Raw genomic sequence first — 27,212 nt, forward strand, 5'->3', positions numbered from 1 at the left:
TTTACCAGGGTCGAATTCCCTAGAGTTGCAACCCAGGTTGACCCTCTTACATAGAAGAAAAACCCGGGTTAATCTCCAAATGCTTGATCCGGGGATTTGCTTTTCTGTGTGAAGGGGGTATGGGCTGGGATCGGCAAACAAACTTGTGCTTCAAATGCAGGGTAAAAGCCGGGTTATTGAGGTTTTCCTGTGTAAAAGTGGTTTTAATGATTTCATGAACCTTTGCAAATAGTAGCCTAAACTATTATTTGTGAGCAGTGGGTACACTGAACTGTTTAATCTCCACTTCTCCTATTTGTTCCTCCTAGAATCCTAATAGAATTAACTACAAGCTTTCCAATATACAGTATTACTAGTTTACTACAACCCATTGATGCTTGCACAAAGACCTTAAAAGGTATAGTGTATCTTTTCACATGAGTACCCGCTTCAATACCTTTTTATAACTGCAATAATCCTTGAAAAAGTTGCCGTTCGCTTTTATAGAAGTGGACTTGTTCTCTGGCTTGTTATTAAAGCATGGAGCTTTGAAATACTTGTATTATTGTCCATGTTCAACATCTGTAAGCCAGGTAATGAAACTTTCTGTATTGCACACATTTCAGGTGTAAATTACATCTTCAGGAAAGTAGCTGGTGTTGATCTTTTTATGTAAATTTCCTTTAAAGCAATTTCACTTGTTCTAGCTTTATTGGACTATATTTTATGCATTGTATTCCCTATACCATATGCATGCTTTTGTGTATTGATTTTCAATGTGTGAATGTAATATAACACAATAAAAAATTGTGTACAATACTACATCCATTTAAATTTGTACTCAGGCTAGATAAAAACTGTTTGCAAAAGAAATCAACATTTGCATATGTAGATTTAGGTGTAGAAACCCTGTGTTCTCTTCGTCTCTGTCTGCCTTTCCCTTGCCTATGTCTTTATCTCTGTCCAATGTATAGTGTCTGTCTGCATATTTTCTGTTTTTGAATATTTGGATAGACAGACAGAGTGGCTGTTTTTCGATCTTTTAAAATAAATAACCTTCATATGCATGGTGTTTCTAAACTACCGTACTGCTCAAATTTTAGAGCACCTAATTTTTCCAGTTTTTATTGAAATTATTATTATAATCCTTTATATGGCACCACAAGGGTTTTGCAGCTCCTTACAAAGTACATAAACATATGAGCAAACAAGAAAACCGCAACTTACAGTACAAAACAATGCAGGACAAGGATATAGTTTATAAACCGTACTGCAATAGTGATCATAACACTCAAATAAGCAGCAGGGAGTCAGCAACCAAGTGTTAGGTGCCCTTGTGGGATGTTAGGAGTAGACGATCATATGAGTAAGGGAAGGAGAAGCAGATGAGTGATGAGGTCCCTGCTCATGAGAGTTTATATTTTAAAGGGGAGGGGCAGACAGACAGTGTTGCACAGATGGAGTAGACAATGAGAAAAGAGCATGAAGCAGCGGGTTAGGTTGAGAGCCGGAAGGCTTTGATGAAGTAGTGGGTCTTGAGAGCCTGATTCAAGATTTGTAGAGAAGTGGAGAGTCTGATGGGGAGAGATTTCCAGAGGTAGGGGCAAAATCTTGGAGGCGGGAGCGGGAGGAAGTACTCAGTTGGCAGGAGAGTGGCGGCATGCATTTGTTGAGCGAAGTGGGTGGGCAGGAGTGTGAAGTGGGACGAGATCTGAAATGAAAGCAGTTCATGTCTGGTAAATAACCTGAAACTGCTTACCTTTAAACAATAAGGTTTAGATTAACAAATACTGAAATTTTTTGTTAATTAGACACACACAACACTAGCATATACAGTATTCTAGTACTATGTAATATATATATATATATATATATATATATATATATATATATACACTGTAGATAGAGATATATATATATAGATAGTACCAGTCAAAAGTTTGGACATGCCTTCTCATGCAATGGTTTTTGTTTATTTAAATTATTTTCAACATAGATTAATACTGAACACATCAAAACTATGAAAGAACACATATGGAATTATGTTGTAAACAAAAAAGTGTTAAACAAATCAAAATATGTTTTATATTTTAGATTCCTCAAAGTAGCCCCCTTTTGCTTAGATGACAGCTTTGCACACTGTTGGCATTCTCTCAATCAGCTTAATGAGGTAGTCTCCTGGAATGGTTTTCCAACAGTCTTGAAGGAGTTCCCAGAGGTGCTGAGCACTTCTTGGCTGCTTTTCCTTCACTCTGCTGTCCAACTCATCCCAAACCAGCTTAATTGGGTTTAGGTTGGGTGATTGTGGAGGCCATGTCATCTGACGCAGCACTCCATCACTTTCCTTCTTGGTCAAGTAGCCCTTACACAACCTGGAGGTGTGTTTGGGGTCATTGTCTTGTTGAAAAACTAATGATGGTCCCAATAAGCGCAAATCAGATGGGATGGCATGGTGCTGCAGAATGCTGTGGTAGCCATGCTGGTTAAGTGTGCCTTGAATTTTGAATACATCACCAACAGTGTCACCAGCAAAGCACCCCCACACCATCACACCTCCTCCATGCTTCACAGTGGGAACCACACATGCAGAAACCATACGCTCACCTTCTCTGTGTCTCACAAAGATACAGCGGTTGGAACCAAAAAAATCTCATATTTGGACTCATCAGACCAAAGTACAGATTTCCACTGGTCTAATGTCCATTCCTTCTGTTTCTTGGCCCAAACAATTCTCTTGTTGTTCATCCTCATTAGTAGCTTCTTCGCAGCAATATGACCATGAAGGCCTGATTCACGCAGTCTCCTCTGAAAAGTTGATGTTGAGATTTGTCTGCTACTTGAACTCTGTGGAGACTTTATGTGGTCTCTAATCTGAGGTGCTGTTAAGTAGCAGTTTCTGAGGTTGGTAACTCTAATAAACTTATCTCTTCTGCAGCAGAGGTAACTCTTGGTCTTCGTTTCCTGGGGCGGTCCTCATGAGAGCCAGTTTCATCATAGTGTTTGTTGGATCTTGCAACTGCACTTGAGGATACATTCAAAGTTCTTGAAATGTTCCATATCGACTGACCTTCATGTCTTAATGTAATTATGGACTGTCATATCTCTTTACTTAGTTGAGTGGTTGGTGCCATAACATGGATTACAACAGTAGTCAAATAGTGGTGTCCACTGTGTACTAACCCTAGTGGACAACACAACTGATGGTCTCAAACACATTAAGAAGGCAAGTAATTCCACAGATTGACTCTTGACAAGGCACACTTGTTAATTCAAAACCATTCCAGGAGACTACCTCATGAAGCTGATTGAGAGAATGCCAAGATGTGTAAAGCTGTCATCCAAACAAAAAGAGGCCACTTTGGGGAATCTAAATTATAAAAGATATTTTGATTGGTTTAACACTTTTTTTTTTTTTTGCTTACAACTTAATTCCTTGTGTGTTCTCTCATATTTTTGATGTCTTCAGTATTAATCTACTATGTTGAAAATAATTTAAATAAACTAAAACCATTGAATGAGAAGGTGTGTCCAAACTTTTGACTGGTACTGTATGTGTGTGTGGATGGAGATATATATATGTGCGCCGGACCATTTTTGCCGGATTTGGATTTGGTTCTAATTCGTCGTCCGGATTTGTATTTGCCAAACTGCGGTGACTGGCTTTGGATTTGGATTTTTTTACAAAAATTGACAAAAAAAGCTAAAATCACATAAATTGGTCTTTTTTTTTCTTCCTAGAGTATTATTAACCTCAATAACATTAATTTCCAGTCAATTTAGACCATATCACAGCTTATAATATTGTTTTCAACATTATTGGCCAAAGGTTGCAGTGAGCTGACTGGTTACTAAGCGACAAAGCAGCGGCACAACGACACAGACACCACAGTGTAAAGCACATCTATGACACATTGCCACACAGCAGTGGCAGAAATGAAAAGTAGTGCACCCACCCAGTGGGGTACGGCCAGCAGAATCACAGTACTTGTTTACATAGTGGGCTACGGCCCAAAGAGTTACAGTGCACAATCTTATTCACATTACACCGCACATAGGGCCTGATTCACATTACACCATAAAGTAGTGTCTCTTATTTATGTTACGACACACAGTAGTGCCCCTTTTACACAATGCCCACAGTAGTGACCCTTTTACACAATGCCCACAGTAGTGCACCTTTTACACAATGCCCACAGTAGCGGTGTCCCTTACACAATGCCCCCAGCAGTGGTGCCCCCTATGCAGTCCCCTTAGTAGTAGGGTCCCCTATGCAGTGCCCCCAGTAGTATGCCCCCCAGTAGTATGCCCCCCAGTAGTATGCCCCCATTAGCAGGCCCCCCCAGTAGTATGCCCCCCATTAGCAGGCCCCCCCAGTAGTATGCCCCCCATTAGCAGGCCCCCCCAGTAGTATGCCCCCCATTAGCAGGCCCCCCCATTAGCAGCCCCCCAGTAGTATGGCCCCCCCAGTAGTATGGCCCCCCCAGTAGTAGGCTGCCACAGTAGCAGCCCCCCTGTAGTATGGCCCCCCCAGTAGTATGGCCCCCCCAGTAGTATGGCCCCCCCAGTAGCAGGCCCCTCAGTAGTATGGACGCCCAGTAGCAGACCCCCCCCAGTAGTATAGCCCCCCAGTAGCAGACCCCTCAGTAGCATGCCCCCCCAGTAGTATGGCCCCCCCGCATCCCCAGTAGCAGACCCCCCCCAGTAGCGCCCCCGGCCCTTGCACAAGTAAAAAAAAACAAAAAAAAAAACTTACCTGTATCCCCGCTCCCGCGCCGTCCGCTCTGCTGTCACACGCTGAGGAGGGAGCCGGAAGACGGAGTTCATGTGTGAGCTCCAGTCGGCTCCCTCCGTGCAGCAGCCAACGAGAGTCTGTGTGACTCTCATTGGCTGCTGTAACAAACACACAGCTGCCGCTGGCGGCTGTGTGTTTGTGGCTGTGTAGGGCAGAGCGCTATCACAGCGCTCTGCCCTACACAATAGGAGCCCTGATGTCGGATTCTCTAGTGAGAATCCGACATCAGGCGGCCGCCGTTCGGCCCCGAACGGGGATCCGAGTCAGGCGGTGAACACCCGAACAGGGTTCGGGTGGACTCGGATCCCCAATGTTCAGAGCGGTTCGGATTCCACAGAATCCGAACCGCTCATCTCTAAAATATATATATCTATCAGGGGTGAGCGGATTCGGTTCTACTCGGTTCCGTTCGGATTTAAAAACCGAATCTTATTGGGTATCAGCTGTCACGAGTTTTGGATAGCCAATAAGATTCGGTTTTTAAAACCGAACGGAACCGAGTAGAACCGAATCCGCTCACCCCTAATATATATATATATGTGAGGCTTGAACATTTCCAATATCGTCAGTGTTTTTGTTGTGGTTTAACTCTCCACATGCTCTATGTTATAAGAGCGCAGGTTCTTATGCCCACCTCCCAGGCACCGCAAACCTTCTGTTGCTTGAATTGTGAAACTAATAGTTCATCATCTTTATCTATTGATAAATTAAATTTTCTGAGTCGAGCATATTTTTATTTCAGGGTTTGTTTTTATGTGCTTTGTGACTCTAATGCTCTTTGTTTTTAAGAAAGAAGAGAATCTGAGGCACTAGTCATTTTGCCCATGTGTGATAGAAGGTTTGATTTCACTCTAGTTTCTTTCAGTTGGTGTGGCTGAACATGATCTGCATACTGTATCGTGTTTAGCTGTGTTGCTTCCCTTTATAATACAGATGTGCTCCAAATTTTATTTTTGTAGATACCACAGTTCTGAGTCCCTAAGGATAGTTCCTACTACATTGGCTGGTATAGTGTAAAGGACGTTGAACAAGCTCCACTAGACAACTTATTGTGAATTTTATAATTACCTGCAAGGCAGTATCCTTCCTATAACCTACAATTCATTATTAAGTAATGGCATCTTTCCCATCTATTAACACAATTAAATGAAGGTGGTTGGCAATTTTTTTTGTATAGGTTTTGTCATTTTAGATATTTGCAGATAGAAGTATAAAATGTTCTCAAAAAGAATCTCCTTTTCTTTTCATAACAAATGTAAATCTCTCGTCTTTGATATTGAGGTTGCATTCTCAATAAAATAAAGAGAATATTGGGGAGCTTTTTGATTAATGTAGTAGTGTTTGGTATTAAAATAATTATAACTGTGCTCTTGAACTGTATTGATTTGATTTTTAAATTTTTTATTTTTTTTATATAGGTGATGGAATATGAAAACCGAATTCGAGCCTATTCAACTCCAGACAAAATCTTTCGGTACTTTGCCACTTTGAAAGTGATACACGAGTCTGGGGAAGCTGAAGTTTTCATGACACCTCAAGATTTCGTGCGTTCCATAACACCCAATGAGAAGCAGCCAGAGAGTAAGTACTTTATATATAACTTAATTATATTGCATAGTATAGAGTACGTTGACCCAATCCATTGATTTTTTTTAATTTATTTATTATTATTCTCACCAACTAAAATGCATTGATTGGAAAGCACCCTGTAATTCAGTGGTTTGGTATTACTGATGAATGACTAGCTCAAATCCAATTTAACTTCACACTTTGTTGGCTGTAGTAAACGGATCAAGTTTTTAAGTTGGCCAAGTAAATGGTTTTGTAGGAGTACAGAGCCCAATGTGGTCATATATGTGATCATTGAGCACTGGCTAGTGGGAGGAATGCAATATACATTTTTTTTGGTATATGACAATGCAGCTTTAGAGAGGTTTTTCACCTTAAGGGGCATATTTTATTTATTTATTTTTTATTTATTTATTAACAGTTTCTTATATAGCGCAGCATATTCCGTTGCGCTTTACAATTGTATACATTGATAGAACAAAACAGGGTAATAACAGACAGACATAGAGGTAAGAGGGCCCTGCTTGCAAGCTTACAATCTATAGGGAAACAGGCATTGATACACAAGGATAGGTGCTATATATATTGCAATTTGGTCTGGCCAGAATGCAGAGTTTCTTGGTGGGCTGCATGATCCAGTCACACAGGAATGTCGGCAAAATGTCAGGAGTATGTGAAAGAAAGACAATATGTGAGGTTATGTGTGGACTGTGAGAGGGGATGTGATAAGACATGGAAGCTATGAAGGTTATGTGGTCGGTTCTGGAATCTGATAAGCTTGTCTGAAGAGGTGAGTTTTCAGGGAACGCTTGAAGGATTGAAGAGTAGAGGTAAGTCTTATTGTGTGTGGTAAGGTATTCCATAGAGTGGGTGCAGCCCGAAGAAAGTCCTGTAACCTATATGGGAGCAAGTAATGCGTGGGGATGAGAGTCGCAGTTCTTGTGCTGAGCGGAGAGGTCGGGTTGGGAGATATTTTGAGATGAGTGAAGAGATGTATGTTGGTGTAATTCGGTTAATGGCCTTATGTGTAAGTAACAGTATTTTGTATTGAATACGGTAGAAAACCGGCAACCAATGGAGGGACTGACAGAGCGGGGCAGCAGACGATGAACGTTTGGCAAGGAAGATAAGCCTCGCAGCTGCATTCATAATGGATTGTAATGGTGATAGCCTGTTTTTGGGAAGACCAGTAAGGAGACTATTGCAATAGTCAATGCGGGAAATAATGAGTGCATGGATTAGAGTTTTTGCAGTGTCTTGTGTGAGATATGGTCGAATTTTGTATATGTTTTTTAGATGTATGTAACATGATTTTGTGACAGATTGAATGTGGGGAACAAAGGACAATTCAGAATCAAGGATGACACCAAGGCAGCGAGCTTGTGGGGTGGGGTGGATTGTTGAGTTATCAACAGTGATAAAGAGATCAGATTGGTAACTGTTATTGGCTGGTGGAAATATAATTAATTCTGTTTTAGAAATATTAAGTTTCAGGTAGCGAGATGACATCCAAGATGAAATGGCAGAAATACATTCAGTGACACGGACCAATACAGATGGTGATAAATCTGGAGAGGATAGGTAGATTTGAGTATCATCCGCATACAGATGGTACTGAAATCCAAAAGAGCGGATTAGTTTGCCAAGAGAGGTGGTATAGATTGAGAATAGCAAAGGACCTAAGACAGAGCCTTGCGGTACTCCAACTGATAGAGGTAGCGAAGAGGAGGCAGAATCAGAAAAACGAACAGAAAAAGAGCGATCAGATAGGTAGGAAGAGAACCAAGAAAGGGCTGTGTCCTTAAGACCTAGGGATTGTAATGTTTGTACGAGAAGAGAGTGGTCAACAGTGTCAAAAGCAGCAGAGAGATCTAGAAGAATTAGAAGTGAGTAATGGCCTTTAGCCTTGGCAGTGACCAAATCATTTACTACCTTAGTCAGTGCTGTCTCTGTGGAGTGCTGGGATCGGAAGCCAGACTGAAGTGGGTCCAATAAGTTGTGGGTGTTAAAGTGTGTGAGGCGGGTGTAGACAAGTCTCTCCAGTAGCTTGGAGGGGCATGGGAGCTGGGAGATAGGACGGTAATTAGAGAGAGTGTTAGGGTCAGAATTTTGTTTTTCAGAATGGGAGTAATCACTGCATGCTTGAACAGTGATGGAAAGATGCCAGTAGAAAGAGAGAGATTACAGATTTTAGTTAGGGTTGGGATGAGCACAGGAGACAGAGCTTTACTAATTTGTGAGGGTATAGGAGCTAGAGGAGAGGTAATAGAGTAGGAGGATGAGAAGAGTGTAGATACTTCATCTTCATTTGTGGGGTCAAATGAAGAGAATGTGCCAGAGGGTTCAGGTAGGGAATTGAGTAGGTCACTAGCTGAGGAAGAGAATAACATTTCATTTCGGATATTATCAATCTTGTCCTTGAAATAGGAAGCAAGATCTTGTGCACAGATAGTAGCAGGTGGCTTGGGTGAGGGAGGGGTAAGAAGCAGTTTAAATGTATTAAAAAGTCGCTTGGGGTTAGAGGCTTGAGCAGAGATAAGAGATTGGAAATATATTTGCTTGGCAGTGTCCAGAGCAGTACGATAAGAGTTGTAGATAGACTTATATGTGAGGAAGTCACTTGGAGTGCGAGACTTTCGCCACTGGCGTTCTACTTTACGTGAGAGTTTTTGTAGATGCCTTGTTAAGTTAGAATGCCACGGTTGACGTCTGAGTCTACGCGGAGTGTGATGGGTAGCTGGAGCTACTTCATCGAGGGCTTTTACTAAAATCTGGTTTAGCTGTGATGCAGCAGTCTCAGGAGAAGTGAGTGCAGAAATTGGTGAGAGTTGTTGTTGTAGAGAGGTAGATAGTTGTTGAAAGTTAATCACATTAATATTTCTGCGGGTTTTAGGAGGTTTGGTTGATTTCACTGACATTGAGGTTGATGTAATGGAGGAAAGTGTGCAGGTGATAAGATTGTGATCTGAGTGAGGGAAAGGAGCATTAGTGAAATCAGAAATTGAGCATAGTCTGGTAAATACAAGATCAAGGCAGTGGCCCTCCTTATGAGTAGAGGAGTCAGTCCATTGGGAGAGGCCAAGAGAGGAGGTTAGAGAGAATAGTTTGGAGGCATGAGGAGATTGTGGACTGTCAATGGGGATATTGAAATCACCCATAATGATGGTGGAGATGTCTGAGGATAGGAAGTGAGGGAGCTAGGCTGAAAAATGTTCCAGAAATTTTTGTGGTGGCCCAGGCGGGCGATAGATAACAGCAACTCGCAGAGAGAAAGGGGTGAAAGTCCTGATAGAATGTACTTCAAATGATGTAAATGTGAGTGAAGGTACCTGTGGGAGAACTGTGAATGTGAAAGATTGGGAGAGTAATATTCCTACGCCACCTCCTTTACAATTGCCAGGCCTGGATGTGTGTGAGAAGTGTAGGTTACCATGTGAAAGTGCAGCAGGGGAGACAGTGTCTGATTGTGTTAGCCATGTTTCTGTTATTGCCAGAAGGTTGAGGTTGGTTGAAATAAAGAGGTCACGGATGGATGTTAGTTTGTTGCAGACAGAGCGTGCATTCCATAAGGCACATTTTAGTGACTTGGATGGTGAAGGGAGGCATGCAATATTTATGAGGTTAGCTGGATTTATAGTTTGTTGTGGGTGTGGCATGTGGGTTGGGCCTGGATTTGGAGATATGTCACCAGCTAATAGAAGCAACAGGAGCGAGATATAAATATATTTGTGGGATTTGACTGAATGTTTGTTATGGCGAGAGATTGTGGATGTTATTGTCAATGTGTTTAGATAAGTTAAAAGCTCATATGTGTTTGTAAGAGAAGAGGAAAGTACTGAGGCAGCAATATGTACAAAAGGATGAGCTGCAGGGAGAGTAAAGGATGTAGTAGTCTTAGAGATGATTCCATGGAGTGAGATCATTAATAGAAGTTTCTGATACATTTTTGCAATACATTCAATAATGTACAACACACAAACTACTGGTAAGGAATGATATTGTAATTACCATGTTGTAGATGTTGTTCATTGTTTAACTGTTTTTTTTAACTGTTATATAATTACACTTTGTGTTATAACACACTTAGTGCTTATAATACACGGCTGCCATCGACATCCACCGCTGCCTCTATACTGATTCTAAACTTAAAGAAAGTCTGATTGAGACATGCTACAGCTGACCACAAATGCTAACTAATATTTATTACTTATTGGGTCTAAGACCCAATATTGTTAATTTATTATTGCTGCCATTTATGGCAATAAGAAATTATGATTTGTTCTAATATATTAGAATAGACTTGCAGGGACATGGGCTCTGAATGGAGCCTGTCCCTGCAGTGTGTAAGTAGTGAAGAGATCACATTTGCTACAGATGTGTCCTCATATGTCTAGCCTCATATGTGAGCCGCCAGGTCCTGTGCTACTCTGCTAGCGTCAGGCGTCTTCTTTTGCCAAAAATGCGACTAGGACGCACCTTCAGACTGTGCTGATTATTTTGATATGCAACAATTGTATATATGGCTTTCCGTATACAGATTCAGACTCGGACAAATGTTCCCATACCCTAATAAAACGTGCCCTGTTAGACTGTGCATGCTATGAATATGAGCAACATAAGTATGGGCAATGCAGGGTCATGCGCATTTCAATTGCATTTACACTTATGACTGAATAGGTGGACAATAACAGGCATTCTCACATAGGCAAAGCTTACGCAAAAGCAGGCTATGCAGAGATGGACATAAGGAAAATAACCCCTGCTTGGAGACATATATTTTTCATTTAAGGCACATATCCACTACACGATATAAACGGACATTTGAACGATAACGACATCGTAATCGTTCATTAATCGTGCAGTGAATATGCCGGCAACGACCAGCGCAGCGCGCTGCCACTGGTCGTTGTTGGCCTCTGTCATCGCCTGACCATTCTGCCCAACCTGATGATATTGTCAGGTTGTGCATGTTCGGGGATGGGGGAGGGTGCCTGCACTTAACAACATATATCGTTCAATGTGGGCACATTATCCATTGCAAAGTATACTAACTATGTTGTTGTCATTCAATTGTTCTTTCATCGTGTAGTGGATATGCGCCTTTAGTATAGGGCAGGTGGAAGTGCACACTGATAATGACTAGTAACAAACCAGTTGCGCACACACAACGATTGCATCTCGAGATGCTTACAGCGTATGCACATGAATGAAAATACACTTTTTTTCCCTGCATTAATTTTTTGATAAATTTTTGACTATTGACATTGATAGGTGTATTATCCTATACAGTCACATACCTAAATGTGGCTGGAAGATGACTGCTATTGGCCTGTATGTGTTTTTCTTCCAACCACCCTAACACGCCTCAATGAAACCAGAAGTAAGCTGGTAGCTTGACCTGGCCAAATCTATTCCAATTTGACCACTTTCTTGTATAGATCCACTGTGTAAGGGGTGGCCGGTACATATCAACTGATATAAAATTACATATCTACCATAAATAGAATATAGAGTAGTACCCCAATGATCATTATCATGGCTGAAGTTTTCAGCATTGAAAAACAAATTTAACAGTACAGCTTTATTTAGTAACAGATGTGTCCACGTAGTAGCGCCGAGTGTCTTTATGTGCAACTTTTTCCCTTAAAATGTGTCTTATTCAGAAAGTGATGCGAATAGGACACACAAACAGCTCATACTGATTAAATTGATATACGGCATTTCTCTATTCTGTGTACGACTGCGGCTGTATCTTCATGCGAAATGCTGTGTTACAGTGTCAGCGGCTGTGACACTAATGTAGCATTTTGCATGCAGATACACAAAATATAAGCATGCTGCATATCTTTCTAATCAGCGTAAGCTGATTGTGCCTCCAATTCGCATCGCTGTGCAAATAAGACACATTTTAAGGGAAAAAGTCGCATGAAAAGACGGAGCGTCTACCAAGTCACACCACAGCATGGCAGGACTAGAAGGGCTGTTTAACGCGCAAGAAGGGTAGATGTATGTGGACACATCTGTAGAGAATTAGCTTAGTAAAAGTAGATCTGCAAATTACAGTATTAGTTTTTTAATTAAAAGTTATTTACTTTTAGCTCTTAAAGCTTTGTATTTTTCAGCCACAAACCACTGCTCCAGATTGATTACAAGTTATTATGGTCTCATATGTTATGTTGCACAGGCAGAAAACGTTTTTGTAAAAGCCATAACACAAACATTATTGCAACCCAATCTGAGATAGAGTAATGTTGTTTGTAAATGGAAACCTAGAAGGTTATACAACTCATTTGGGTTCATGATCCATCCAGTAGGTTAAGTTACTGTCATCAGTTCGTTCAGAGAAAAAGGAAAAAGCATTTCAGAAGCAGATGATGATTTTCACAGCAAAAGTGTTAAGTTCCTGAGATAGAAGTATGCACTGCAGCTGTGTACACCAGGCATGAAGGGAAAGGCAAAGCCTGGCAGGAGTTTTTTCTTAGGACAGTTATGTCAGTCCATACGCACCACAAAAGAGCAAAGTGACGAGCAATTTGTCAACCTGTGAACATTTATCCATGGATGCAGTGTTCCAGGAAAAGGGCCAGTAGCTACATCTGTTGTTTGAAATGCAAGTTCCATATAATTTCCGAGCTGGTGGTTATTTCTGTCCTGTTGTTCCTTCTTGAGAGTAGGGACCAAGAGTGGAAATTGCCTGTGTTTGCTTGTGGCTAAGATGTCATATACACAAGGTAAAACTTTTAGCTTTTGTATCATGGTGGCCACAATGTGAATGTTTATCATTCAAGGTATTTATCTCCCATCTTCACTTGCTGCAAACTCTGTACAGTAGGAATGTGTGCTGTGTTTATAAAGTGCAGCAGATGGGATCAGTTGTTTGTGGAAGTACGAACTTCCATGTTCCATGAACTTCCATGTTCACCTACTGTAGTTGATAGCTGCATACAACTACAATGAATAGCCAAACAAACTATTCTTGCACCACATATTTTTTGGAAATCTTCAGATGTCTTATTTTGTAAAGTGCACGTCTATAAATATAATAAGCTTTTGAGCTCAATTTATCTGATTTTGGAAAAGTCTTATCCATGTGAAAACATTTGAATAAATTCCAAGATGTAACATGTATTACAGGTTGAGTCTCCCATATCCAAATATTCCGAAATACGGAATATTCCGAAATACGGAATAATTTTGGCATGACTGAGATAATGAAACCTTTGATTTTTGATGATTCAATGTACACAAACTTTGTCCAAGGCACAAATTATTAAAAATATTGTATAAAATTACCTTCAGGCAGTGTGTATAAGGTGTATATGAAACATAAATGAATTTAATTTCTGTACCCAAACTTGTTTGAGCCACAAAATTATTGAAAATATTGTATAAAATGACCTGCAGGCTGTGTGTATAAGGTGTTATATAACACATAAATGCATTCTGTGTGTATATTGGGGTCCTATTCTTAAGATATTTCATTATGGTATGCAATTATTCCAAAATACGGAATATTCTGTTATCCAAAATAGCCCTGGTCCCAAGCATTTTGGATATGGGAGACTCAACCTTACAAATGAAAGCAAAATGGGATATGAGGATTACCTTATGCAAAACATTGTACTTTGTAGCTACCCCTTTATCCATACAGTGTCACTCATGTGTGTCTGGTGACTAGTACAGCATGGGTTGCTGTGGTGAGGCCAGAGAAGAAATCCGAAGCTTGTTTCATGCAGATATCCATGTTTTTTATTAGTGGGGTCTTTTGCTAAATGTTTGTAACTTAGGGCCTGATTCATTCATTCCGTAACCGCTCGCAGGTCTGCTGCGAAAATAAGCTCACTGCCTCCCACTATCGCTATCTCACATCCGTAATACCTTACAAACCTCCTTAAACATTGGTAACATTGAGTACCATCGGCCCCTCACACAGAATTACAGCAGCCCTGACCTTACCTAGAAATTGCTAACCTCGTTGCACGCAGTAAGTACTCAAGCTGCATATGCAATCGCACTGGCTAATTTATGCACGCCCCTGTAATGGCGTTCAAATGGACAGACGCCTACGTTTTTCCGATCACTCCCCCGTCACCACCCCCAAACGCTCACTGCCTGTCAATCACTCTGTGCTGGCTCTCCGTGTTATGGGTGATAGCAATGCAATCGCAGTGGTGCCTTTGCGCACTGCAATAATCATCCGGCTGCGTACGCTTTAGCAATAGCAATCCTTAATGAATCAGGCCCTTAGAACAGCGTAGTGAAACGTTTTAATCTGAATTTGGTGTGCCGATATATCTGCTGGTAGGAAAATTCATTACTGGACTAATTTAAAAATACATTAGGAATACATGTAATTCATTCAGTTTTGTTTTTTGTTATTACACAGTTTTTTGTGCAAGTGTATTAAATAAAGTATACGTTACTGTTTTGTTTAAAGCACTTTCTGTCAGTTGCACGATATGTCTTGGTTCTTAATAAACTAAGTAGCAACTTATTGTTGGCTTCGCTGCCCAAGTCACTGGCCTATGACAGACTCCCCCCTCAGCATTCACTTTCAAGTGTGATTTAGGTCAACCTGCTCTTTTAAAAAACAGCAGGTTGACCTAAATCAGTGTTCTAATGGCAATGAAAGATGTAAAATAAGGGCAGCATGGACACCTGTGGAGAGTCTAATGACCTATGAGTTGTTTATCTATAGTGACTATCACATTTTATTACTTCCAGATTAACAATGGATCAGTAGGACTAAAAACAACTTTGGCTCCAATTGTTATGATTTTAAGCCAAAATGCTGCTCGGTCATTCCACGTCAGTTCAACCAGATGTGTCCACCATCCATCTCAGTATTTTACAATATTTTTTTCAGTTAAGAAAGTCTGTCAAAGGAATCAGCACGAAGTTTGGATCCCTAAAGTAACTTCTCTTCCCGAATCCAAAAATCCAAATCAAATTACTATATCTACGTTTCGAGTTACAGCAAAAATGCAAGCTTTTGGAACAGAATTAAGAAAGCTAGGTTAAATCAACATTAGATTAGAACACATTTGTTGATTGGTTTAATGCCAGAGTTAATATTTTTTATTACTTCTTGTCGTGGCACATCTTCACACTTTTGCTTTAATTCATACAGTATATCTGACTCTGTAAATCATCACAACCTGAACATTTGCTTTTTTTCTGGGGTGATTCTAGTGATGTGCTAGGAAGAGACAATATTTAAGTAAGCTTCTGTAGAATTACTTTACTTGCCTGCTGTTTCTTTTAGCGTATGCCTCCCGATGTCTTCTCTTTACCCAATGCAATTTCACTGGTGTACAACCAAGCTTTGTAATACTTTCATTCAGCTCATCTGTTTTTGCAGGTTCAGTTAAACTCCTTACCCGGGGATTAAACTTCTTCTGTTGGCATATCTATTTATGTTTGTTCTTTACAGTGTGACAGTTTAATTCTGCATTTTGGGCAAAATTTCTGTCCTGGCTTAATAACATGAAGTTCACACTCACCATGTTTTTTTGGCCCACGTCAGTGACACAACTCTTAAGTTTTTCTGGCTCCTTTTTTGTGAGGCAAGAAAAGATTCAGCATGTTTTCTGAAATTCTTCATAGTTTAACAGCAGTACATTTTCATGAAGGTAGCAGACTGAGGTTCCAGAATCAATGCTCGCTGCACTTGAAACTTCAGTTCTCAGAATCAAAAGTACTTTTTCTTCATCCGTAAAGTGGTCCCAGCTATGTAAATCAGTGGTTTTTGAGTAGATAGTAATATGACCGTTAGTATTTAAAAGACTACCAAATGTGCACTTTGGAGGAGCAGCTGCCATGATTGACTATCTTTCTGTCTCCCTCTTTCTTTTTTTTGAAAAAATTGTAGTTTCGGTTTGGAAAGGAAATCCCCTTCCCAACAGTACTCGAACGTCAACGTCATGATTTTTTTCTCCATTATAAAAGTACCATGCAGATATTCTTTGTGGTAGTAATGTATACCTTTGTTAAGCTCCTACAAAAATTGGGATATCTAAAGTTGATTTTAATTTTGTTCAAAAATATAACATTTTTACTGTAACTGAAAACATAAGGCAGATGAAGTAATTTGGTCTGAATTTTTGGTTTCGGGAGGAAAAGATACCCTAGGGGTCCAAATTTCATGTTGATTCCTTTATAAACATCCATGATACTTCAAATAAACTGAAATAAATAAGCCTTGATTAGTAAATAGTATAATCATTTGAAAAATCAATATTTCGGAAACGAAAGGTCGAGATATTTGGCAGAAATAGTTATTTTGTACATCCTCTCATCCAAAAAGAAAAATCGTAAAAATCTGAGAAGGGTGGTGGACACTGCATTTTTTTTGGGGGTGATCTGATGTGGAATGACCCTGCTCTGAATTTATGGGGGTTAGAATTTGAGGGTTAGAGACATATTGGACAGATTGAGAGCATTTTCTGGTGCCTTAAGAACACAATAATTATTGAACACATGAACATTTTTCTCAGTAAATATATTTGTAATGGGGCTATTGTAATGACATTTTTACCAAATGTCAGCAACAACCCATGCAATCCACTCTGATCTTTAGTTCTTTCCATAGATTTTCAGTTGAATTCAAATCAGGTGATTGGCTGGGCCATGCTAGCAGCGTTTTTTTCTTTCTCTGAAACCAACTGAGAGTGTCCTTGGCTGTGTGTTTGGGATCATTGTCTTGCTGAAATGTCCACCCTCGTTTCATTATCAGCATCCTTGTAGAGGGCAGCAGATTTTTATCAAGAATGTCTCGGTACATTTTTCCATTCATTCTTCCTTCTCAATTACATGAAGTATGTCACTACCGTATGCTGAAAAACAGCCCCACACCATGATGTTCCCACCTCCAAACTTCACTGTTGGTATAGTGTTTTTGTGGTGATGTGCAGTGCCATTTCTCCTCCAAACATGGTGTGTATTATGGCATCCAAAGAGTTACATTTTGGTCTCATCTGACCAGACTGTATTCTTCCAGTATTTCACAGGCTTGTCCAAATGTTATGCAGCAAACTTTAAATGAGCTTCAACATGCTTTTTTTTCAGCAATGGAGTATTGCCTGGTGAGCGTGTATACAGGCCATGGCGGTTGAGTGCATTACTTATTATTTTCTTTGAAAAGATTGTACCTGCTAATTCCAGGTCTTTCTGAATCTTTCCACAAGTGGTCCTTGGCTCTTGGACAACTCTTCTGATAATTCTTTTCACTCCTCTGTCAGAAATCTTGCAAGGAGCACCTGGTTGTGGCCGGTTTGTGGTGAAATTATGTTCTTTCCACTTACGGATTATGGCCCCAACAGTGCTCACTGGAACATTCAGAAGTTTAGAAATCCTTCTGTTGCTAATGCCATCAGTATGTTTTGCAACAATAAGGTTGCAAAGGTATTGAAAGAGCTCTTTGCTTTTACCCATCATGAGATGTTTCTTGTGCGACACCTTGGTAATGAGACACCCTTTTTATAGGCCATCAGTTGGGACTGAACCAGCTTATATTAATTTGCACTGACAAGGGGCAGGTTTGCTTTCTGATTACTGATAGATTTTACCTGGTGTCTTAGCTTTCTATGCCTTTTTGCACCTCCCTTTCTTCATGTGTTCAGTTCTTTTTCCCTATGTCATTTCACATTACTACACATCACTTAATTTATGGACATCTATGGTTTGGTTTATTTGCATGTGTGAATTGCATGGGTTGTTGCTGATATTCGGTGAAACTTTCATTACAATAGCCCTGTTACAAATATATTTGCTGAGAAAAATGTTAATGTGTTCAATACTTATAATACCCGCTGTGTGTGTGTGTGTGTGTGTGTGTGTGTATGTATGTATGTATATATATTAGGGGTGAGCGGGTTCGGATTTCTGAAATCCGAGCCCCCCCGATCCGAGGCCGATCCGAATCAGGCTCGACTTTTCCCGCCGGACTCAGATCTGAAATAGAGGAAAAACTTCATCATCCCGCTTTCTGGGTGTCGCAGGTTTTGGATTCTATATAAGGTACCCGCGTCGGCGCCATTTTCTCACTCTGCTGTGGACAGTGAAGAGGGAGGGTGGGAGTTAGGGCTGACTGGGCTGTGTAGTGTTGTGCTGTGTTGTGCTGCGCTGTGCTGTGCTGCTGTTGTCCATAGAGGCTGTGTCCACTCCTCCAGTCCGAAGTCCATAGGGGCTGGCTGGACTGTGTTGTGCAGTCAGTTGTCCATAGGGGCTGTGTCCACTCCAAAGTCCTGTGCAGTGTCCCAGTCCTAAAGGGGTGCTGTAGTGTTGTCCAGGGGGTGCTCCTCCCAAGTGCAAAAAAAATAAATATTTTTTCTGTGTTTGTGAATTGTGTGCGCAGTAACCGCTCGTGCATCAACAAAGTAGTGCCAAGCGTGCGCCTGTGTCATAAGTAAAGGGCCGGCTGGCTTGACCGTTAAAGGGTGCTGTAACCCCCAAAGTACACTCCAAACAAAATTAAAAAATATTTTCTGTGTTTGTGAATTGTGTGCACTGTGGCTGCACGTGCATCAACAAAGGAGCAGCGCCTGTGTCCCGTAAGTAAAGAGCCGGCTGGCTCATTTCTTAAAGGGTGGTGTAACCCACAAAGTGCACTAGTCTCCAACAAAAATAAAAAATAATTTTCTGTGTTTGTGTTTCCTTAGCCGCACGTATATATCAATATAACATAAATGGAGGACCAAACTTTCTCCGATAAAAATAAAATCGGGAAAGATCAAGAACCACTTCCTCCTAGTGCTGAAGCTGCTGCCACTAGTCATGACATAGACGATAACATGCCATCAACGTCGTCTGCCAAGGCCGATGCCCAATGTCATAGTAGAGGGCACACACAATCCCAAATGACAAAGTTCAGGAAAATGACCTTAAAAAAAAACATTTAAATCATCTGAGGAGAAATGTAAACTTGCCAATATGCCATTTACGACACGGAGTTGCAAGGAACGGCTAAGGTCTATCCCTATGTTCATGACTAGTGGTTCAGCTTCACATGACGATGGAAGCCCTCATCCCGCTAAAAAAATCAAACGAGTTAAGCTGGCAAAAGCACAGCGAAGAACTGTGCGTTCTAAGAAGATATCACAAATCCCCAAGGAGAGTCCAAGTGTGGTGGCGGTTGCGATGCCTGACCTTCCCAGCACTGGACGGGAAGAGGTGGCTGTTTCCACCATTTGCACGCCCCCTGCAAGTGCTGAAAGGAGCACCCACAGTCCACTTGCTGATATGCAAATTGAAGATGTCACTGTTGAAGTACAACAGGATGAGGATACTGGTGTAGCTGGTGCTGAGGAGGAAGATGGCGAGGAGGATTCTGATGGTGATGTGGTTTGTTTAAATCAGGCTTCGGGGGAGACAGTTGTTGTCCGTGGGATGAAAATGCCCATCACGGTCATGCCTGGGCAAAAGACCAAACATTCCACCTCTTTGGTCTGGCAATATTTTTATCCCAATCCGGACAACTGTCTTGCCATATGTACCATATGTAAAGATGAAATAAGTAGGGGTAGGGACGTTAACCACCTAGGAACATCCTCCCTTATACGTCACCTGCAGCGCGTTCATAAAAAGTTACTGTCAAGTTCAGAAACTTTGGCTAAGACCGTAAGCAGTCCAGGGACACCTAAATCCCTTTGTCCTGTTGTATCCATGCGCCTGCAAACCACACCGTCAACTCCCTCCTCGTCAATTTCCTCCTTAGCCTGGATCGGAAGTAGTCCTGCAGGCCTTGTCACTGACATGACTGACTCTCCGATCCGGGATTCCTCTGGAGGATCCTGCATTGCTACTGCTGCCGCTGCTACTGGGAGTCGTTCATCATCCCAGAGAGGAAGTAGGAACACCACTACTTTTACTAAACAATTGACCCTCCAACAGTCCTTAGTGAGGAGGATGAAGTACGACAGCAGTCATCCTGAAGCAAAACGTATAACTGAGGCCTTGACTGCTATGTTGGTGTTAGACGTGCGTCCGGTATCCGCCATTAGTGCAGTGGGATTTAGACAATCGATGGAGGTAGTGTGTCCCCGGTTCCAAATCCCATCTAGATTCCACTTCACTAGGCAGGTGATACTGAGACTGTACAGAAACGTCAGAAAAAGTGTCCTCAGTGACCTGAAAAATGCGGTTGTACCCAATGTCCACTATATCACGGACATGTGGACAAGTGTAACAGGGCAGACTAAGCACTATATGACTGTGACAGCCCACTGGGTAGATGTATCACCTTACGCAGCAACAACAGCAGCGTCACCAGTAGCAGCATCTCAGAACCGCCAGCTCGTTCCAAGGCAGGCTACGCTGTGTATCACCGGTTTCAGTAAGAGGCACACCGCCGACAACCTCTTAGAGAAACTGAGGGAAATCATCGCCCAGTGGCTTACCCCATTTAGACTCTCCTGGGGATTTGTGATATCTGACAACGCCACCAATATTGTGCGGGCATTACATCTGGGCAAATTCCAGCACGTCCCATCTTTTGCTCACACAATAAACTTGGTGGTGCAGAATTTTCTGAAAAGCGACAGGGGCGTGCAGGAGACGCTTTGGGTGGCCCGAAAAATTTCTGCCCACTTTCGCCATTCAGCGACTGCGTGCCAAAGACTGGAGCGCCAGCAAACACTCTTGAACCTGCCCCGCCATCACCTGAAGCAAGAGGTTGTGACGCAGGGGGACTCAACCCTCTATATGCTTCAGAGGATGGAGGAGCAGCAAAAGGCCATTCAAGCCTATACATCCACCTATAACATAGGCAAAGGAGGGGGTATGCACCTGACTCAAGCGCAGTGGAGAATGATTTCTGTGTTGTGCAAGTTTCTCCAGCCCTTCGAACTTGCCACACGTGAAGTCAGTTCAGACACTGCCAGCTTGAGTCAGGTCATTCCTCTCATCAGGCTTTTGCAGAAGCAGCTGGAGAAAGTGAAGGAGCAGCTAAGACGGAGCGATTTTGCTCGGCATGTGGGACTTGTGGATGAAGCCCTTCATTTGCTTTGCCAGGATTCCAGGGTGGTCAATCTGTTGAAATCAGACCACTACATTTTGGCCACCGTGCTCGATCCTAGGTTTAAAGCCTATGTGGTGTCTCTCTTTCCGGCCGACACAAGCCTGCAGAGGTGCAAAGACCTGCTGGTGAAAACAGTGTCAGCTGAAGCGGAACGTGACACGTCAACAGCTCCTTCTTCATTTTTTCCCGCAACTGGGGCTGCCAGGAAAAAACTTAGGTATCCTAAGCAACCCGCTGGTGGTGATGCAGGGTAGGCAGGACCAAGTTTGGACATCTGGTCCGGACTGAAGGACCTGGCAACAATTTCTGACATGTCTACTGTCACTGCATATGATACTGTCACCATTGACAGAATGGTGGAGGATTACATCGGTGACGGCATCCAAGTAGGCATATCAGACAGTCCATACCTGTACTGGCAGGAAAAAAAGGCAATTTGGAGGCCCCTGTACAAACTGGCTCTATTTTACCTGAGTTGCCCCCCCTCCAGTGTACTCCAAAAGAGTGTTTAGCGCAGCCGGGAACCTTGTCAGCGAAAGGCGTAGGAGGTTGCTTCCACAAAATGTGGAGAAGATGATGTTCATCAAAATGAATTATCAACTCTTCCAGGGAGACCAGCCTCCAGAACGTACAGAGGGACCTGTGGTGGTGGATTCCAGCGGGGACGAGTTAATGCTCTGTGAGGATGAGGATATACACAACACTGAAGTGAGGAATCGGTGGATGAGAAGGATGAGGACGGCATGTTGCCTCCATAGAGCCAGTTTGTGCAGGGACAGATTAATTGCCAGCTTGTTTTGTGGGGGCCCAAAGGAACCAATCATTTCAGCCACAGTCGTGTGGCAGACCCTGGCGCTGAAATGATTGGTTTGTTAAAGTGTGCATGTCCTGTTTATACAACATGTGGGTGGGAGGGCCCAAGGACAATTCCATCTTGCACCTCTTTTTTTTTTTTTTCTTTGCATTATGTACTGTTTGGGACCTACTTTTTCAAACTGCCATCCTGTCTGCCACTGCAGTGTCACTTCTAGATGGGCCACGTGTTTGTGCTGCCCACTCGTATCTCTTGGCATAGTCATCCATCGGGAAGCCGACTGCCTATATACCGGCAGCCGGCTTCCCGACTGTCTTATCCCGGCAAGGGTGAAATGCCGGGCGTCTAGATGTAGACGCCTGCATTTCCCCGATGCCGGGAGACCGGTGCCCGGCATCACGATCGTAGTGATGCCAGGCGCCGCGAGCTGACAGCCGCCGGGGGGGGGGGGTGAGAGTTAGGTTTAGGGCTCCCGGGGGGGACTTAGGGTGAAGCACCCCCCCGGGAGGGTTTGGGTTAGGCTAGGGGGAGGGAGGGTTAAGGTTAGGCACCCCCGGGGGGGACTTAGGGTTAGGCACCCCCCCGGGGGACTTAGGTTTAGGCAGCGGGGGGGTAGTTAGGGTTAGGCACTTGGGGGGGAAGTTGGGGTTAGGCACTTAGAGGGGGGGATTTGGGTTAGGCACTTGGGGGGGAAGTTAGGTTTAGGCACCCCTAAGGAGGGTTAGGGGGGTTAGGTTAGTGGATCGGGATTTCCAGCGCTGTCGGGCCTCCGCTGCGTCGCACTCTGCTCCTGTCAGGCTGCCGCTGACGGGAATCGAACCTATCATACCCATTCCCATCCATCTACCTCGGTGCAACCTTTTGGACATAAAAACACTATTGTGAGGTGTTCAGAATAGACTGGAAATTAGTGGAAATTAAGGTTTTTGAGGTTAATACTAGCATAGGAGCAGAAAAATCAACACATTCTGTGATTTTAGATGTTTTTAACTTTTATGCTTTTTTTAAAAAAGAATACAGATCCAAAATACAAAACCCAGAACCCAAAACACCGAAGTGTGGTTTTGGCAAAACCAATCCAGATCCAAAACACGAAGAAAGATCCAGATCCAAAACCAAAACACGAAAAGTGGCCGGTGCACACCCCTTATATATATGTGTGTGTGTGTGTGTATATATATATATATATATATGTGTGTAATGTATGTATGTATGTGTGTGTGTGTATATATGTGTGTGTATATATATATGTGTGTGTGTATATATATATATATGTGTGTATGTGTGTGTGTATGTATATATATATATATATATATGTGTGTGTGTATGTATGTATATATATAAATATATAATATACGACAGGCTCAATCCACGGCACTCGACCATCTGGGGTGCCCTTGGTATGTGACCACACCATCTACATAAAAAATATCATACAAACTCCACCAACATTCCCTATGTTCAAAGGAGTTGCAGTTTGAAAAGCATGTGAGTGCCGAGTTTGTATGATATTTTTTATATATATATATATATATATATATATGTGTGTGTGTATGTATATATGTATGTGTGTATATGTATGTGTGTATATATATGTATATATGTGTGATGTATATGTACAGTAATCTGTTAACCAAGGGCTAGATTTGCCATGAGAAGTTGACATCGGACTCAAGCAAAAATTAATTAGGGTCATGATCCGATTTTGGAGGAGTTGGAGCTAGTTACCCTGTACTGCTATTTTGATATTACTGCAGGTCAAGATATATAGTTTTACACAGTGATACAGTGATAAGCATTTTTGACTCTCAGACTATTCATGTGCTCATTTCCAGTCAGGGCTACTTCTTGAGTGAAGTTTTTATGTTCTCTCCATGTAATGTGGTTTCTTCCCACACCCCAAAGTTATACTGGTAGTCTTATTGGATCCTGACAACATTAACCCTAGTGTGTGGTGTTTGCTTGTCTGTCTTTGTAGTAGGTAGGCAATATAGATATGTTCTGCAGGGACTGGCGTGAATGATTCATATTATCTCTAAAATGTTTTGTAATGTGTAGGAGCTATAGAAATAATTGGTAATAGATGACATGCAGACAAAATTACACTATACAGATAAAGAAACACCTAGGTAAAAATGTTGACATTTTTCTCCACTTGGCATAAAATCTCTAAAGGCAAGATAAATATAAGGATATGTCTTGTCAGAAATGTCAATAATCTTGTGAAAGACCTCAAAGAAGAGTTTCTAGTGTTGCTAGTCCCATTTTGGCGGAATTGGAGTATGTGAACCTGTGCTGCCATTTGGAAATCACTACAGGTCACAAAACTAGTTTATAGAACACTTGACCAACTCTCTTCCAAACTGGGGGCATATTTAATTAGCCGTGAAAAATCCCATACTTTTTGCATGGTGTACTTTTCGCCAACATCGCTGGTTTTCAATGCGAAAACGTATCGTGCGCGTCCCTGCTTATCCCCGTATTTAATTAGAAATCAAGGAAAACGGGACCCGACAAAACTGTAATATGCGAAAAGTGCTGTCAGATTTGAGGAAATTGGCCTGACACCCCCCAAAAGATGCACTGAAATTGGGGTTCACTCTAGTTACCCCCAAATAGGCCTGCTGAAAGCATTTGGGGTACTTAAATGGTCTCAATAGCTGCTATTTAGCGTCTTTGCAGAAGTAGTGAAGAATTGCATTTAGCAGTTCTTTTTGCAGAAAATAAGTAGTCCCAGCAAATTTGGGGTACCTGAAAATGGACGCAAGCATATTTTTTAGTTGCTAAAGTGAAGTTTTAAAAATCTGTAAAAATCCACTTGCAGCAACCACCTACAATCGTACAACACCTGGGGCATAGTTGGGGACCCCCCTGCAGTCTATTTTGCTAATTTTTAGGTTTGTCCCCCAACTTTGGACTTTTTCGCCCCCAAAATGAAAGTACTTTTTTGGGTTGATCTAAAGACTTTAAACTTTTTTTTTTTAACACCGTTTACCTTTGGGGGACAGTCCCAAGGGTGCAGGAGGGTTCCCTCAGCTTTGCACCCCAAAACCCCAATTCTGCACTTTTTTTTTCGACACCTATTCATAGGCAAAAATTTATCGCAGGTCCCATTGCATTGAGTTTCCGCACCGGCGAAAAGTCTTTGGAATTGAATACAGAAGAAACTTTTCGCATGGCGAAATTACATCACTGGCGATACTTTTCCGCACAAGCTGACTTATCACGGCTAATTGAATACGGCCCTTGGTCTCTGTAAACAGTATTGATTATATCAGTCACTTTTGAACACTTTTCCTTAAAAGCAGACCAGAGTCTGTGACCAATAAAAACAAATATCTGCAGGACTTCTTAGAATCTAGAATTTCTTTATCCCCAAATTTTTGTTGGAGTTCATTTTGGTTCTGGTTTAGGAGATGATTTCCAGGAGGGAAACTCATTGTTCATTAATAGATTTAGAAAAATAACCTGAAAGGCTTTTGGTATTTGATGATAGTGGAAGTAGCTCAAGTCCAAACGAGGCAGAATTAATGTCTTCAAAAATCTTGTCGTGCCCAATGCAATGTAAAATTATTTTAACTGTGGGTATTGAATCTGATATTTTGTCTTCTGTAACAAGCACTTTGAAGAAGATACTTTAATGTGCACTCTTCAATCCACAATCTGAGAAATCAGAATTAATAGGGAGGTGAATGATTATAGTGGTTATTGCTGTAAATAGTAGGTTAAAATAATTAAAATAAAAAAGGTTTATTAGTGGGTTTGTGAAGATGATTAAGTGCGATTTCCCCGTCCAGGGGAGCCAATCTGCCCAGTTATCTCTCAACAGAAGTATAGAGAAAATGTTCTAGAGTCTTATTAATCTTATTGTTTATTAGATAGATGATGGTAAGCGGAACTGAATTCCATTTTCATGTAGAAGGCTCTCTCAAAACTAGAAACCATGTACAGTATACCCATTTGATCTGAGAGCAGATTGTAAAATCAAAAGTTCTGTTTTGCAAACGTTCTAGCAGATGACAATCTTCATAGCAATGCAACATCATTTTTTAGAGAAGCTGTCAACTACTACTGAAATGACTACAACGTCATTAGAAGCTATTGGATTTGTAACAAACCCATGGGATGTTAGTCTCAGGGCTTATCTGAAACTGTAAGAGGAAGGAGAGTTTTCGGGAACGGTGACCATCCACAGCCCTGCTCCTCCCCCTAAACGCTGCAGCATATCAATCATGCTACTGCTTTGGGAGGTCTGCAAGCGTGATTTTGGGACCGATTCTGCACATGCACAGAATGTGTCCTGCACAGGTGCAGGTCCCTAACTATTGGAGATGTACGTTGATCATCGGCTGAATGTAAATCTCTGAATCAGGTCCTATGTTTTGTAAAATTACATTTTTGGATGAGAAAACAGATAATTGATTCTGTGGAACTTTTCAAGTTTGTTTTCCAAAATAGATTGTACCTCTATAGCAGGGGCTTTCAAACCACGACTCGTGGGCCGCCAACTATGGCAGTCTAATGGCCTGGAAACCACCTTGGTGGCCTGAAATCAATTCACTCGCCAAACTGCTCAAAACGTCTCTGTCTCTACTGCAAAGAGAAGCACCGTAGATGCTTCTCTCTGCATTGCTTGCCAAGATATTCAATTTGAAGCTCCTGCGCATATCAAGTGGCAGCAGCGCTTCTCATAGTTCAATGCAGAGCTCTACTCCGGGACAGACCTGCAGGCTGAGAAAGTACCTGCCCCCGCATGCTCTTCTCCCTCCTGCTCCTCTGGCTTCAGCGTGATTTTTACCCATGCCCTTCTGTGGCAAGGAGGACAATAGTAGCAAGGCACAAAGCGTCTAGCAAGCAGGGCAAGTGTTAGTTTGTTGGGACCCCTAATAAAAACCCATACCTAATTTCAGGGAGGCTAACTGTGAGGAGAAATTTTGAACCCTCTGTCCAAAATAATGTTCTTAATATGGTACTCCAAGAAAAAAAGTTTGGTCAACCCTACCCTATAGCCTACATTGGTCAACTTCTGGCTTGCAGTAAAG

General features: G+C 41.8%; 1 protein-coding gene across 1 annotated transcript in view; it reads left to right on the forward strand.

Moving 5' to 3' along the window:
- MICU1 (mitochondrial calcium uptake 1) overlaps positions 1-27,212 on the forward strand; it is a 245,732-nt gene that overhangs the window by 62,139 nt on the left and 156,381 nt on the right. The window contains exon 4 of the mRNA XM_088475745.1: positions 6,190-6,352. Coding sequence (XP_088331871.1) covers positions 6,190-6,352 — 163 coding nt within the window. The remainder of the gene's footprint in view (positions 1-6,189; positions 6,353-27,212) is intronic.

Source organism: Taudactylus pleione, unplaced genomic scaffold, assembly GCF_031769625.1.
Source record: "Taudactylus pleione unplaced genomic scaffold, aTauple2 ptg000016l, whole genome shotgun sequence".
Taxonomy (NCBI): domain Eukaryota; kingdom Metazoa; phylum Chordata; class Amphibia; order Anura; family Myobatrachidae; genus Taudactylus; species Taudactylus pleione.